We start from the raw sequence: 13,041 nt of genomic DNA on the forward strand, positions 1-13,041 counted from the left end.
CCCAATATTTAAATAGGACAAGGCTAGTCCGTCCAAATACGAGGCTCGCTGAAGGCACCAGCATTTCTCAGCCACGCCAAAGAGCTGCGAGCCTTGCCGTTAGCATGCATATTAATGTTGTTGCCTGGATTTCATGAGCTCGTTCGCGTGCCTCTGCTGATGTGGACAACATTCTTGGAGTATACCAGCCACCACCTCTGATGCAGAGGGCATTGACATGTTGCGGAGTAACGACCACTCCAGCCTTCCGTCCGTAAAGGCGGCCCGCCTATTCCCCATTATTGTCTCCTCTTCCTCAGCCTCTCAGCTCCGGAGCTAGTAAATATGTCTTCGGACTTAATATATTGCTTTCGGGAGTTCTGTGGTGCCATCCCCGCGCTTCGCTCCAGAAATGCTCGCTGGAAAGTGCAAAAATCAAGTTCAAAGTAATGTGCTGAGGAGTTTGTCTACATTATAAATCTCCAACCAAAGAAGCGCCAATGCTAAGTAAATTCATGAGAACACCATGACGACCAACTTTTCGTCCAAATCATTCAATGTATAAAGAGGTCAGGTAAAGCAATATGAACCGCCCCAGAAATCTAATCCCAAGCATCTCCCCATCCGTCATCATCTAGCGGCTCATCCTTAGGTTTTGTGTCGATTGTCTTTGCTGGTTTGATAGGGGTCTTTGGTTTAACCTCTGTTCGTTTAGCTTGTGCTGTGCCGGAGCCTCCTGGCGTGGAAGACTTCTTTAGTCCCTTTGGCAATGGGTTCTTTGATTTTGACTTTGATTGACTAGCTAGCCATCCTGCAAAGTCGGGTTCTCCATCGTCAGCAAAATTGTGAGGGCGTGGTGATATGGCTGGGTTAGGAGATGCTGCCTTCTCAAAAACAATCGGTTCTTGGTCTTGCCTGTCTGGCTCATCATCAATGGCTTCGTCCATTGCGCCCCAATCGTCAAATGCATTGCTATCCTCGTCTTCCAGTAAATCAGGAGTGGCTTGGCTAACACCACCGATTGTTGGTTGTGAGAATTGTGCTACGTTTTGCGCGAGAGTTGGTGTTGCGGATCTGGCCCGAGAAGGTGGCAGAGAGTTATCAACGGCCTTTCCATTGGGCTTCGGTAGTGCCGGCTGGATTGGTTCAATAACTCCCTTAGTTTCTCCTGCTTTACTCGCGAATGAGGAGATTGCCCATCCAGCCCACGACGCTGCTGTGTTGGCCGGGCTAGGTAGTCTGGCTGCTGCAACAGATGAGTCTGCCCGTTCCTGAGGTGGGAGTGCTGTATCTGCCATGGTTGAAGTAAATTTGCGGATTCGTTGCAAGTATATGTCTAAACATTTGTTTGCCTGGTCGCGAACAAGCCTATGAAATTCATGTTAGGGGATATTGGTATTAAATTTTTGGCAGGAAGCTGTAACATACTTCTCTTTGTCTATGAGCGCAGGCGATATTACGGGAAGGACTTTGACGGCACAATCTTCTTCGGAAAAGAGGTCAAAAGTAGCCGCCAGAGCAAGAAGTCCGGCATTCCGTGCATGGACAAAGGGGTCTCTTAATGATCGAGAAAAAGCCGCAACAAGAATCTTTGGTCGAGACTAATTACACAGTTAGTGAAGTCCAGCCCAATTTCTCACATACTAAACTTACGCTTGCAGACAAGTTTTTAGCAATTTTACCCAGACATATGGTGGTATTTGTACGGATTCCAGGCTGCTCGTCATTGGCAGTTTTTGCAAGATATCGAACCAGTTCGCCGTTGATCGTGCGGTCAGATAATTTGCCTATGATTGCTAAGACAGCTTTGACAGTCTGTTCCCGTACAACCGGCGCAAGATCCGTAAATCCAGTGACCATTTGAGGGAATATCTTGTCATTCACAGTTCTCTGGGGAAGCCGGTCGATCATGAGAGGGAGATTATCCAGTAAGCATACGCGTATAGCTCGGTCCGGATTCGCAAATAACCGAACAATGACGGGTGTAAGCTTCTGGGAGTATTCATCGTCACTAAGTTTGGTGCCGACTTTCAAAATAGTTGAAAGCACTTTTGGACCTCCTCCACCAAATTCAACTGATTTAAGGAGCTCAGGCAAGACTTTCATCTTAAAGAATTCCTCAGGATAGTCATCGGATAATTCGTCAAGTTCACTGTTTTTCAGATTAGTGCTATAATGTAATTAGAAATTGAGCTTCGTTAACCTACTTAATGAATTGTTCTCTTTCCTCTTCACTCTTAAGTCCTAGACTCTCTATGTCCTGGGATAAGCGGATTAAGGGAGTCTGGAAGAACCCTCCTGAGCGTTTCCCCTGCTCAAGGAAATGCGCTACGCTTAGTCGTAGTTTTGGGTTAGAATTCAAAAGTTTCTTATAGCTCGGCCGCATGCTGGGAGGTATGTTTGAAGTCTGACCAGCTTGTTCAGGGCCGTGAAAGGATCCGTTAAAAGCCTCATATATGAGAACTCCGAAGTTATATGCGTCCACAGCGAAGAGTGGGTTACTTTTTATAACATCCCATCCACCTTTTAGTATTTCTGGAGGGTTGTATCGCCGTGATTCTGGCAGAATACTGCCATACGTCTGCATCCTTGTCAGACACTACACGATTTTGTAAGGAACACGGGAAATGGGGGCCATACATATATCACCGGGGAGTCTTCCTTCAGGGAGCTTAAAATGTCGAAACCGGCTAATTTCCATTCCCCACTTTCGCCAGTGTATACAGATGATACTCTGATCGCACCATGTACGGACGCGGCGTCTTCATTTATAAATTTAAGAGTAGACTAGGGCGCTGTATGAGAATGGCTTTCAAGGCACACAATAAGGAAATTTGATACTCACGGCGATGGTATATAATCCCCATTTTATCGTTTCCTCAGACATACTTCGCCTTTTAACTGGCCATGATAAAGGAATGACTCGCTCTACAACAATGTAGATTTGTGTTTCCGTCTATTTCCCGCGTCAATCCTGATGATATCCCAACACCATATCCAGTAAGGGAGGTTGTCAAATTATATATCGTACCTCGATGGTTTCTAGTACTTTTATTACGCCTGGGTGTCTTAACGTCCGTAGTTTCCGCAACGCATTCTTTGCAAGTGGAAGATATGACCTATTTTGAAGGATTTCAAAAGTAAATATGCTGCATGAAGAACCGTCTTCCTACATGATCATAGATGGTAATTAGTAATTATTCACCAAATGCGTAGAGGGATAATAATTGTTTAGGTACCTTCTTGGTGGCATTGTGAAGAGTCCATATTGAGTCTCCATTGTCCACTCTGTCGCCGAGAGTATAAGGAAACGAGCTACTCTTTGCAATCGCAGAGGCGACCGCGGACTTTAGGAAATCCATAGCTCCTGGCTAGCAAGCTTTTTGCTACGGTATTGTGTTCTTATGCCGAGTTGTACTCAAGCAAGGGCCAGTTAAGCCGCCAACTGCTTGCACGGAAAAGTTAAAAACCGAAAAGACGGGCAGCGGGTTGAGGACGATAACAGGCGTATACCAGCAATAGCCCATAGAGTCGACCGGGGAGCTTCGAAGTCAAGTCGTGCGTGGTTCTCTTGATCGCTATCTAGACGTTGTTATCAAAAAAACTGCCTTCTTAGTTGATACCCGTGCTTCTTCCCAATTCGGTCTAGCGCGTTTGTGTCTGAAGTTTGTGATATAGAGTTTAGTCAGCAGGTACACGCTGAGTCATTGATGGGGTCTATAGCATGATACTACGATGAAGAAATGCGATCAGGGGGGTACAGGGCTAAATATAGGAATGCATCGGAATGAAAGGAGGAATAAGAGTTAAAGAAAAGAGAAATTATTAAATTGATGGTTTGAAGCCATCCAAGTAACTAAGGCTAGTATATAGTAGTTATAGCTAGAGTTGTAACCCCGGTAAATTACCCCAAGCCAAACCAGACCTGTCCCTAGCAGGTAGAAACATTGATATTCAAGCGAGTCGGCATTCGAAAGGAGGCGTCGGAGCAATCAGGCGTTTATCCTCTCTAGAAGGTAGTGCCGGAGCAGGCAACGAAGCCGCCCTTCGTTTTAGCACCAGTATGAGTAATCTCACCAGCCCTCTCGCATTTCTTGGTGATAATAACGCGGTCAGGGCCGGGGGAGCCTTTATATACCACTTTCAGTCACTGTGCACGGTTTTTTTGTTTTCTTTTTCTTTTTTTTTTCTCTCGAGAAGCGACATAAGATAGGGGTAACTTATCTCCCTTGTATGGGGTCTTCTTCAAAGGAAACTCGTAAAAGGGGCCCCCGAGGCCCTTGAATTTGAACTTCTCGTGGTTCTTATACACATGGGGGTATTTGCCAGCTTTAGTGTGCTCCTGGACGTGCTTGCAGGCTGCTTCATCGGCAAGCTTGACTTGTTCCTCGGTGTACGTGGTTTTGCCGCATTTGATGGCACTGACGGCGACCGCGAAGGTAAGGATGCTGAGGAGCTTCATGATTGTTTTGAAAAATTTTTGAGATGGATAGGATCGGTTCGAATTGTCTTTTGGATTGATTGAAGAGCTGCTTGGTTGCCTGGAGAGCAAGAGAGGAATAAAGTGATCATCAGGCTCCTTTTATACCTTTGATCTCACCACCGGACAGGCTGATGAGCATCCATGATAGGACGCAACCACGTCCAGAATCAGCCGGCATCCACAAGAGCGAAGTCGGTCTACACCGTGCCATGACGAAGATGCCTAGCAATGGAGTTGGGAAATGCGCCTAACACTGGCTGACGGCTGAAAAATTTCGGTTGTATTGATCCTATCATTGATATGGAGACTGGCCTCTTGGTCCATCAACCATGGTGTATCGGTATATGCAAACAAATCTAGGTAGTCTTGTCCTCTTACTATTATCTTGGCTAGTCAAACTATAGTATATCGGTATATACGAATAAATCTAAGTAGTCTTATCTTCTTACTAGTATCTTAGTTAATTAATTATAGTATATAGGTATATATAAATAAATCTAGTAGTCTTATCCTCTTACTATTATCTTAGCTAGTTAAACTATAGTATATCGGTATATATAAATAAGTCTAGATAGTTTATCCTCTTACTAGTATCTTAGTTAATTAATTATAGTATATAGGTATATGCGAACAAATCTAGGTACTTTATCCTCTTACTAGTATCTTAACTAGTTAAACAATGGTGCATGGGTATATAAGAATGAACCTTGATCATCTTTTGTCTGCCTAACCCCTTGGTCCCGGAACTTCGAGAGAATAAATCCAGACCGTAGATGCAGGCTGCCTGCGGGCCTAGGAGATCTGCACTCCTTGTCTCCTCTCTTCTCTATATAATATAATTATAATAATAATTAATAATAATAGTACTACTACTACTACTAATAATAATAATACTAATACTAATAATAATAATATAATAACAATAATAATTAATAAAAAATTAAAAATTAATAAATAAAATAATATGTTCTTTCGTTCACGTGACCTGTAAAATCATTATTCCACTCTAACAACATTCATTACGTAAAATATAACCAATCATAAATTTCATAGGAAGAAGCTGACTGGCCCGTCCAGACAACCAACCAACACCACCTCGTTGCGAAGCATAAGGGGTATGTGGTGTTGATTGGTTAAATGGGCAAGCACAAATCGAAATATATATCCTTAACCAATAGAAATATCTAATTAATAGCTAATTCATAATCCAATAGGAAGTAGCGAATATCTCTTTTTCTCTACAGCGAGCGGAGCGAGTGCAACCTGGCTTGTGTTTGCAATAATAATTTGCTGGGTGAAGGTGTCGTTAGTTTTAGGTTTCAAAATTTAGAACATCAGGCCAATGAGAAGATTTCGCCACCAACTCTGCATCTGATAGGTCGGATGAGCAATCTGATCGACCGTTTGCGCTAGACCAAACAGGATAGGTAGGTAAGCTTAATCCCCGCCTCCGAATGATTTTCCTTCAGGCCGGCCGCCAAGTGGGGAGCCCTTCCGTCCGGCATGCCGATGGAATCAAACTGCTGGACTCGCCGTGAAGATGGACAGACTATGATCAGACTATGATCTCCCGGATCTCAACGACTGCTAACCCAATACCTTAAGCTCAAGGACCATGGCGCATCAGGCGCCTTTTGCTCCCGCGTATCCGATAATGCAGCTTGCGCGCCTTAACGAATGTCCCTATGCTGCAGTTCGGCGTTTAGCCCCGTTTGTTTATGTGGATGCCGAATGGCAGGTCGAAACTCCATTCCACCTGCGACAGCCTGTCTTCTGGCTAGTGCAGACAATCGGTTGGCTTTGCCCTTGTTTTGATTCCACTAACAGCGACAGCAAGTGAAAAAAAAGGAGAGATTGGGAACCATTCCAAATCCGGTCTAGCGCCCTTGTTTCAAGCTAACTAACAGCCAACTTCAACATCAGCTTTTTTTCGCCATTTTCCATCGACATTAGCATAAGACGCCTTCGAACGAGCACCTGGTGGCAACCCAAGTGTGCCATAAGATAGGGAGCATATACCCAATGAAAATACCCGTACCCACTAGCTATCCATACATACATACACCTTTGCAAAGGAAGGTGAAGTCATGTTGATATGAGCTTGTCCAGGTAAGATCACCCCTTACACCTCCGCCATATATCTCATATATACACGCCTCAATCTCCTATGATGCGAACCTGGTAAAAGGTCAGACTTGGACAAAAAAGACAGACGTGTTGTCAGTTCCCTTGCTGCCTCTCTGGAAACGGGTTTCCGAACGACCGGACTGGAAGCCAACTCGATATCAAGCAGCTGTGCCTCAGACAAGTCTTCGTGCTTCTCACCCCCGGTGTCCTCATGCATTCTTTCAATGAGGGAGACTACGCAACCTGCTATCCTCAGCTGCAATCCAATGATTCCCCTTCCTGAGTACGGTGCCCACAATACGGCATACATGAACAATTGCCGCTATCTGGAGCTCCTGGTCTGCTTCTCCGCCGTGAGGACACAGGAGCTAATGGCAGTGGTTGACAAATTCTAAAAAATAAAAATAAAAAATAAAAAATCCAATCAACATACGCTCATGTAATGGGACTTTGGCTCTTGGCTTGACTCCGATACAGCTTGCTGCCCTCGGAAACCAGGAGCAGTGGAGGTCATATCTACGAGTAGGAACGCGTTGATTTTGAGATGGACCTTCTCGGCACGGCCTGTGTTTAGATTCACGTTTCCGGAGGGTGTCTCTGGGAGCTGATAGCCATGTCTTTGCAAGAATGATGTGGAATTATAACTGAAAAGACCTGAGGAGATTCATATTCATTTCCCGATGTTTCATTTTCCGGCTAACTACCTTTCAATCACGAGTACGGCTAGCTAACGTGACTTATTCATAGGTTTTGCTCTTGCTTTTCGTCGACAGAATGGCTTCGCAACTGCGGATTGTGAAAATTACCATGAGGTATTATTAGGACCATATTAGTATGAAAACATGACCATTCAATAAAACTACTTCTCCTAATTCAGTTACCGTCAAGTCGTAACATCCACGGGAATATGAATAATCCCAAAATCAGTAATAGTAAAACCTCACTTCTTCTGCCCCTGCTGGCTTCTTTCCCTTCCTCATCATCACTCCATTCGAGTAGTCCTCAAGCTTCATTCACATCATCTTGCTGCCACTCTCTCCCCACACTGGAAACTTGAAAATCTGAAGCCCGAAAAGTGTCATGGTCATGTCACGAAAGAAACAAAGGAAAAGAAAAATAATAAGAAAAGAAGAACAGATGAAAAACATGGGAAAATCATTCGTCAACTCCCCTTCCTCCCCTAAACGATTTCCTCTCTTGCCGCATCCCCATTGATTCGGCCACACCTCTTTCTTCTTCGTCGGCTGGATAACTGCATGTAAGTTGGCATGATAGCTAGCTAGCCATGCAGGACTAATGGGTGCCTGATGAAATGTTGATAATATCGCTAAGCCATTATGATGGATGTCTTCGCCATTTCCGGATGTTCGATGCTGACCGAGTGATCAAGGAAAGGCCGGAGACATGTTGCAAAATTGGTCTAGATTATGCATATAACAGTGGCTGAAGCATAGCAGGCTGTTTGGCGACAAAGATTCAGTCAATGTATACACCAAAGGCATAGAGTAAAGTTTGTATCCGTCAGTTTATCTTCATACTCGATAAATGTAGAATCGGCCAGACACCTATTCAGTCCGATTAGCATACAGTGGCGGGGTTGTGATAAGATACAAGAAGTGCCTACCCGTGAAGCCGATAGCGTGAGCCTTGACAAGCGAACGAGACACCCAGGTAAGTATGCCTTGTTGTGGTAATTGGGGGTCCAGTAAAATTGTGGTATGTACGGCACCGTGCGGTACAGGCGGGTGGCAAGCGACTGTGACCTTGGACAGTTGAGGTTGATAGAGATGACCGTACATATAGGTAGCGTGTTAAGGAAAAAAAGGGATAGAAATCGAGTGGTCTATATTTCACTTGTCACGAGTCACAGTTGTCCAGAAATAGAGGATCATGGAAGTAAACGAACGACACAAATGGTGCGTTACACCGCCAATCCTCGACCTCAGCTTAAGAAGTAGAGTGGTGGAGAAAGTGTGGCTTTCACTTGACTTCTTCAGGGGCTTCGGTTGGATGGACACTTGGGGTAGGGCCGGGAGGCTGGCCGCCTTGCGGTTGCATGGGAGGTGGAGGCCCATGAGGTATTTGATTGAAGTTGTTATTGTTACTGTTATTGTTGTTTTGGGTTTGACTACGGTATTGATGGTGGGGGTAGTTATGGGCTTGGTGCGGACTAGAGGCAAAGTGAGGATGTTGCTGATGGTGGCCAGGACGCATCGGGGGCATATGGCCAGGTTGTTGGGGAGGGTAATAGCCTTGTCCTTGCTGTCCGTTCATCGGCATCATGGGCTGAGGGGGAGGTCCTTGCTGGGAGCCCTGGTGCATCATCATGGGTGCCCCACGACTTGGGCTTGGGTACCCGCTATGTGTCTGCATTGGAGGGACGTGCTGCGGATAGGCATGGCCAGGGTTAGGAGAAAACATCTGCATGGGAGGGTTATACGGAGTCATGCTCTGCGGTGGCATGTTCATGTATGGACCGTTCGAAGTCTGAGCCATCATAGGAGCAGCTGTGGGCGGGTTAGAGAATTGCAGTCCAGTAGGATAATGGCGCACATGTCCGGGTTGAGGGTAGTACGGAGGCACACCATGCATGGCCATCTGATTGTGTGGTCCAACAGAGTGCTGGTATGCCATGGGGGTGCTGTGCTGCAGCCGGGGGGATGGAAACACTTGAGATGACGATGCAGACATTTGCATACGATGGTGATCATCATAATGCATAGGAGGCTGTTGCGGAGGGATAAGATGGGTTGGTGGTGCGGCTTGTGGCGGCATAGTGTGTGTTGCATGCTGGAGATGATAGGGCAATTGCTGCTGGTGAGGCATTTGAGCATTCAAAGCTCGGGATTGGGGAGAAGCAGATGCAGCGACAACTGGGGGTTTAAACATGTCCGCATAGGTCTTCTTCTCGTTAATGGCAGAGACATCCCAGGTAGGAGCAGTTCTGTAGGCTGGCGGAATGCCTCCGTTAAAGGCATAGTCCTTGGACCCGGCGTCAGTAGCCTCTTTCTTCATGCGTTTTACAGGGTTGAAGCCATTAACGATCAAAGGGCGCTCAGACGTTGGTCGAGGCTTCTTAGAGCCAAAGAAGGCTGCTGGGCTCGTAGCTCTTGGAACAGACTGAGGTCGAGTGTTCACAGGAGTAGCGGCGGAAGAACCACCTGCCGCACTGGCAGGGGTGAAGGTGCTGGCGGCCGGGTTAGGCTTGAATTCCATGGCACGAACGTTGAATTTGGTTGACGCAGAAGAAGACGTAGGCGTGTGAGTTGCAGCCTTTGGAGGTCCGTTGCTTGGTCCTTGTTCCGCTGCAGAGCCGGTTGGTGGTGGTGGTGGTGGCGGCTGCTGCTGCTGTTGTTGATGCTGTTGCATGCGGGCATCTTGGGTGGGCAATGGTGCAGGAGAATTGCCCATGTTTGCACCCTTGCGTTGTTGCTGGATCTCGACTAACCGGTGGCTGAGCAAACCTGGGCCACCACGCCCTGAGTGACCTCCTGGATGTTGAAGCTGGCGTCCGCCATGAGGGCCCATGGGGGTATAACCTTGACGTCCACCACCACGCCCATAACCGCCTTGACGGTCAGGAGTTGCTCCAGGGAGACCGTTTCCGCCTTCATACCGAGAACTTCCAGAGTTACGGGAAGTTGCTTTTGCCTCTGCGGTCACGTTGGTAGAGCCAGTCGATGTAGCAGGAGTGCCAGTGGATGGTTTGTTTGGCATGGCAGCATTCTTTTCCTCATGTTGTCTCTTTGCACGCTCGATAATCTCTTCCTGTTTGCTAGGGTCTTTGGCAAGAATGGGGACCAAATCCTTGGGGACAGGTGTGCCTAGTTTGAAGTTCTTGGAGAATTTCATAAGTTCGTTCAGTTTGATCGTCCGGTCATACGATGCCTGGTTGCGTCGTCGTTCTTGAAGTTTCATCTTTTCATCATTAGCAAATCGTCGGAAATGATCAAGGACTTCAGTTTCAACATTGGAGGCAGCGTTCTCGCCGCCCGTGCGTGGAGTGGATGAGGCGGCAGATGGCTGAGAAGAAGCACCAGCCGCGGCGACCTTGCGCTCTGCCTCGATTGCACCGTTGCTTGCAACGGTCTTGAGACCCTCAGTGGACTTGGAAGCTGCTGCGGGAGCCTTTTCCTTTTCTTTCTCCTGCTGGGTGACGGCCTTTCCGGGGGTATCCTTGGGCTGAGTGGAAGTTTTGGTCTGGCTGTCAGGACGAGCGAGCTGGGCAGAGATGATAGCAGGGTCAACGGGAGCACCGGGAACAGTTGGCTGACCAGTTGGAGGTCGTCTTGCAGGAGGCATATACTTGTTGGGCTGTCCGGTGGGCAAGGGAGCAACGACATCACGTCTGACACCGGAATACTTTGCTTCTTCATCAGTGTCGTCTTGTTGGTGGACATGGCCTCGTTCCTCGCGCATGTGAGCGTTATCTGTATCGGCGGATTCGATTTCACGAGCGATCCTAGCAGCTTCAGCTTCCTTGCGTTTGTAGGATGGATCTGAGCGGTCGATGCGGGTGGTGTATATATTTTCATCGTAGCTTGATGTGGCACCAAAGAGTCGAGCATTGGTTTCGAACTGGTCCCATCCTGCAGTTCCCGAGCTCTCTGGGGCCCAGTCGAGGGTTGCGTCAGTCCCGCTTGGTTCCCAGCGTTGCAGCTGTCTTTCGCGGCCTGGTTGATTGCCGGAGATATCTGTGTCTGTGCGGAAGCCGGAAGAGGCACCTGTATCGTTATTAGTACGGAAGAGGTATACAATGATTAAAACTCGAGAAGCGGCCTTTTTACATACCATTCTGGTCCTTGGCTACCACTCCAGAAGTGGATAGCGATTGGATATCCAAGCAGGTGATATCTTGAACATCGATCAATAATTGGTGATCTGAGCCAGAGCCAACGTATGAAGGTTCATTCTGGCTGACACCGTTCGATTGTGCGGAATCCGACTCTGATGGGGGACGGCGGGCCATCTTGAGGATTAATATGGTTTCATTAGACTCTAGAGTTGAACCGGAGAAGATTCCAGTGAACTTCTCGCCGTCTTTCATGGTAAGGGATACGTTGCTTCCCTGTGTTCTGTTAGCTTGGTAAGTAATGGAGTTTGAAGGAGGAGGAGAACGTACGATGGCGGCTGTGAGAAGAAAGATAAGGCGGTCGTGTGCGTGCTGGTCCGGAGTAGACGACTCCTTGGACGCCGGGCTGGGAGAGACGACAGATTTCCTCCCTGAACCGGCTCCATTCTGCTGTGGATATGCGTTTGATGGTTTTTGTGTAGTTGGATTGATGTTCTGAGTCCAAGCTTTCTGAGAGCTAGGCCTTCTGCTATCAAATGTCAGCACAGCTCAGCATATTATGTAGCACATCACAAGCAAATGACATAATAAGTATATAGTAGCCGAAAACAAGCTGAGACGCATTATCAAACAGAGAAAATGATAACAGGATACCGATTGAAACAATGACCAGAAAAAAAAATTTGAAGATAAAAAAAAAAAGAAAAGAAAAGAAAAAAAAAGGACACACACCTTTGACCGCCATCGACAGGACTCCCAGACTGACGACGACTAAGATCTGGTCCCTTGACACCGGACGAGGGACGCCCGGCAGCTCTCGAGGCCATTGTATTTGGGGAAACGGAGGAGTTTAGCGGCGTGGAAGCAGCTCCGTTGGAGGGCAAAGAGTTGACATTATTATTATTATTGACGGTGGACGCCATGCCTCAAGAAGCGCACAGCAGTCGAGCTGGGTCGACCGGCGGCAAAGCAGCAGCTGGAGAAAGGCACAACGGCCTGCCGGCAGAGAAACACCCACACGATGGCCTCTCTCACCTCTCTTCTTGTCTTCTACCGTCCGTCTGTCTGCCGTCTCTCGTCTGCTGTCCGGCGTAGGGAGGAGGTCGTCGTGCTGTCCGCTGGCGAACTAGGAGCGGCGGCCCTGCGGTCTCAGGGCGACGCAGCAAGCAGAACAGCCTCAGTCAGGTGCGACGAGGCCGGCTTGCGGGAGCGGAGGAGTCTCTGTCTCTGCGGTGTCTGCAGTCCGATGTCTGCGGTCTCTTCCTAGAGGGGGGGGGTTTTTCGTTGGTGCTGGCGTCTGCGGTTTTTGGTTTGTGTTTGAAGGTGACGAAGAAGAAAAGAAGTCGAAAGTTGGAGCGAGGAAAAGGCTGGGCGCGGCGTGACCGTACCATACGCCGTCTTCCTTAGTAGTTATTATTTACCAGCAGCAGAGCTCCCCGGCCAGCTGGCCATGCAGGGTGCCTTTTAGACGGAGCAGCAGGCCGAAGATCCCTCCCATGCCGGCGACTGTCTGTCTGCCTGTGCCTTTGCTGCCCTGCTTTTCGGTGCTCGTCTGGCTGCCTTCTGCCTGTCAGTGTCCCAGCGTCCTAGTGCCTCAAGTGTCCGCTGTGGCCAAAGGCCAAAGGGGGAGACCATCCATCCAGGAGGGCGTAACTTTGGA

The 13,041-nt window shown here is 47.8% G+C and overlaps 3 protein-coding genes across 3 annotated transcripts; all 3 read right to left on the bottom strand.

The window, feature by feature from the left end:
* Positions 1 to 581: 581 nt before the first annotated feature.
* Positions 582 to 2,566, bottom strand: TRV_04361 (uncharacterized protein; the record flags this gene model as incomplete). The annotated part of the gene is made up of 4 exons (XM_003021468.1): positions 582 to 1,347; positions 1,408 to 1,580; positions 1,633 to 2,149; positions 2,187 to 2,566. 4 exons carry the CDS (start codon positions 2,564 to 2,566, stop codon positions 582 to 584), a joined length of 1,836 nt encoding a protein of 611 aa, XP_003021514.1.
* A 1,560-nt stretch (positions 2,567 to 4,126) lies between these two features.
* TRV_04362 (uncharacterized protein) lies at positions 4,127 to 4,441 on the bottom strand (the record flags this gene model as incomplete). The annotated part of the gene is made up of 1 exon (XM_003021469.1): positions 4,127 to 4,441. The coding sequence occupies one exon, from the start codon at positions 4,439 to 4,441 to the stop codon at positions 4,127 to 4,129; it is 315 nt and encodes a 104-aa protein (XP_003021515.1).
* Positions 4,442 to 8,569: 4,128 nt separating this feature from the next.
* On the bottom strand, positions 8,570 to 12,304 carry TRV_04363 (uncharacterized protein; the record flags this gene model as incomplete). The annotated part of the gene is made up of 3 exons (XM_003021470.1): positions 8,570 to 11,313; positions 11,381 to 11,898; positions 12,036 to 12,304. 3 exons carry the CDS (start codon positions 12,302 to 12,304, stop codon positions 8,570 to 8,572), a joined length of 3,531 nt encoding a protein of 1,176 aa, XP_003021516.1.
* Positions 12,305 to 13,041: the final 737 nt, after the last annotated feature.

This window comes from Trichophyton verrucosum, assembly GCF_000151505.1.
Source record: "Trichophyton verrucosum HKI 0517 chromosome Unknown contig00345_1.f1.exp, whole genome shotgun sequence".
Taxonomy (NCBI): Eukaryota; Fungi; Ascomycota; class Eurotiomycetes; order Onygenales; family Arthrodermataceae; genus Trichophyton; species Trichophyton verrucosum.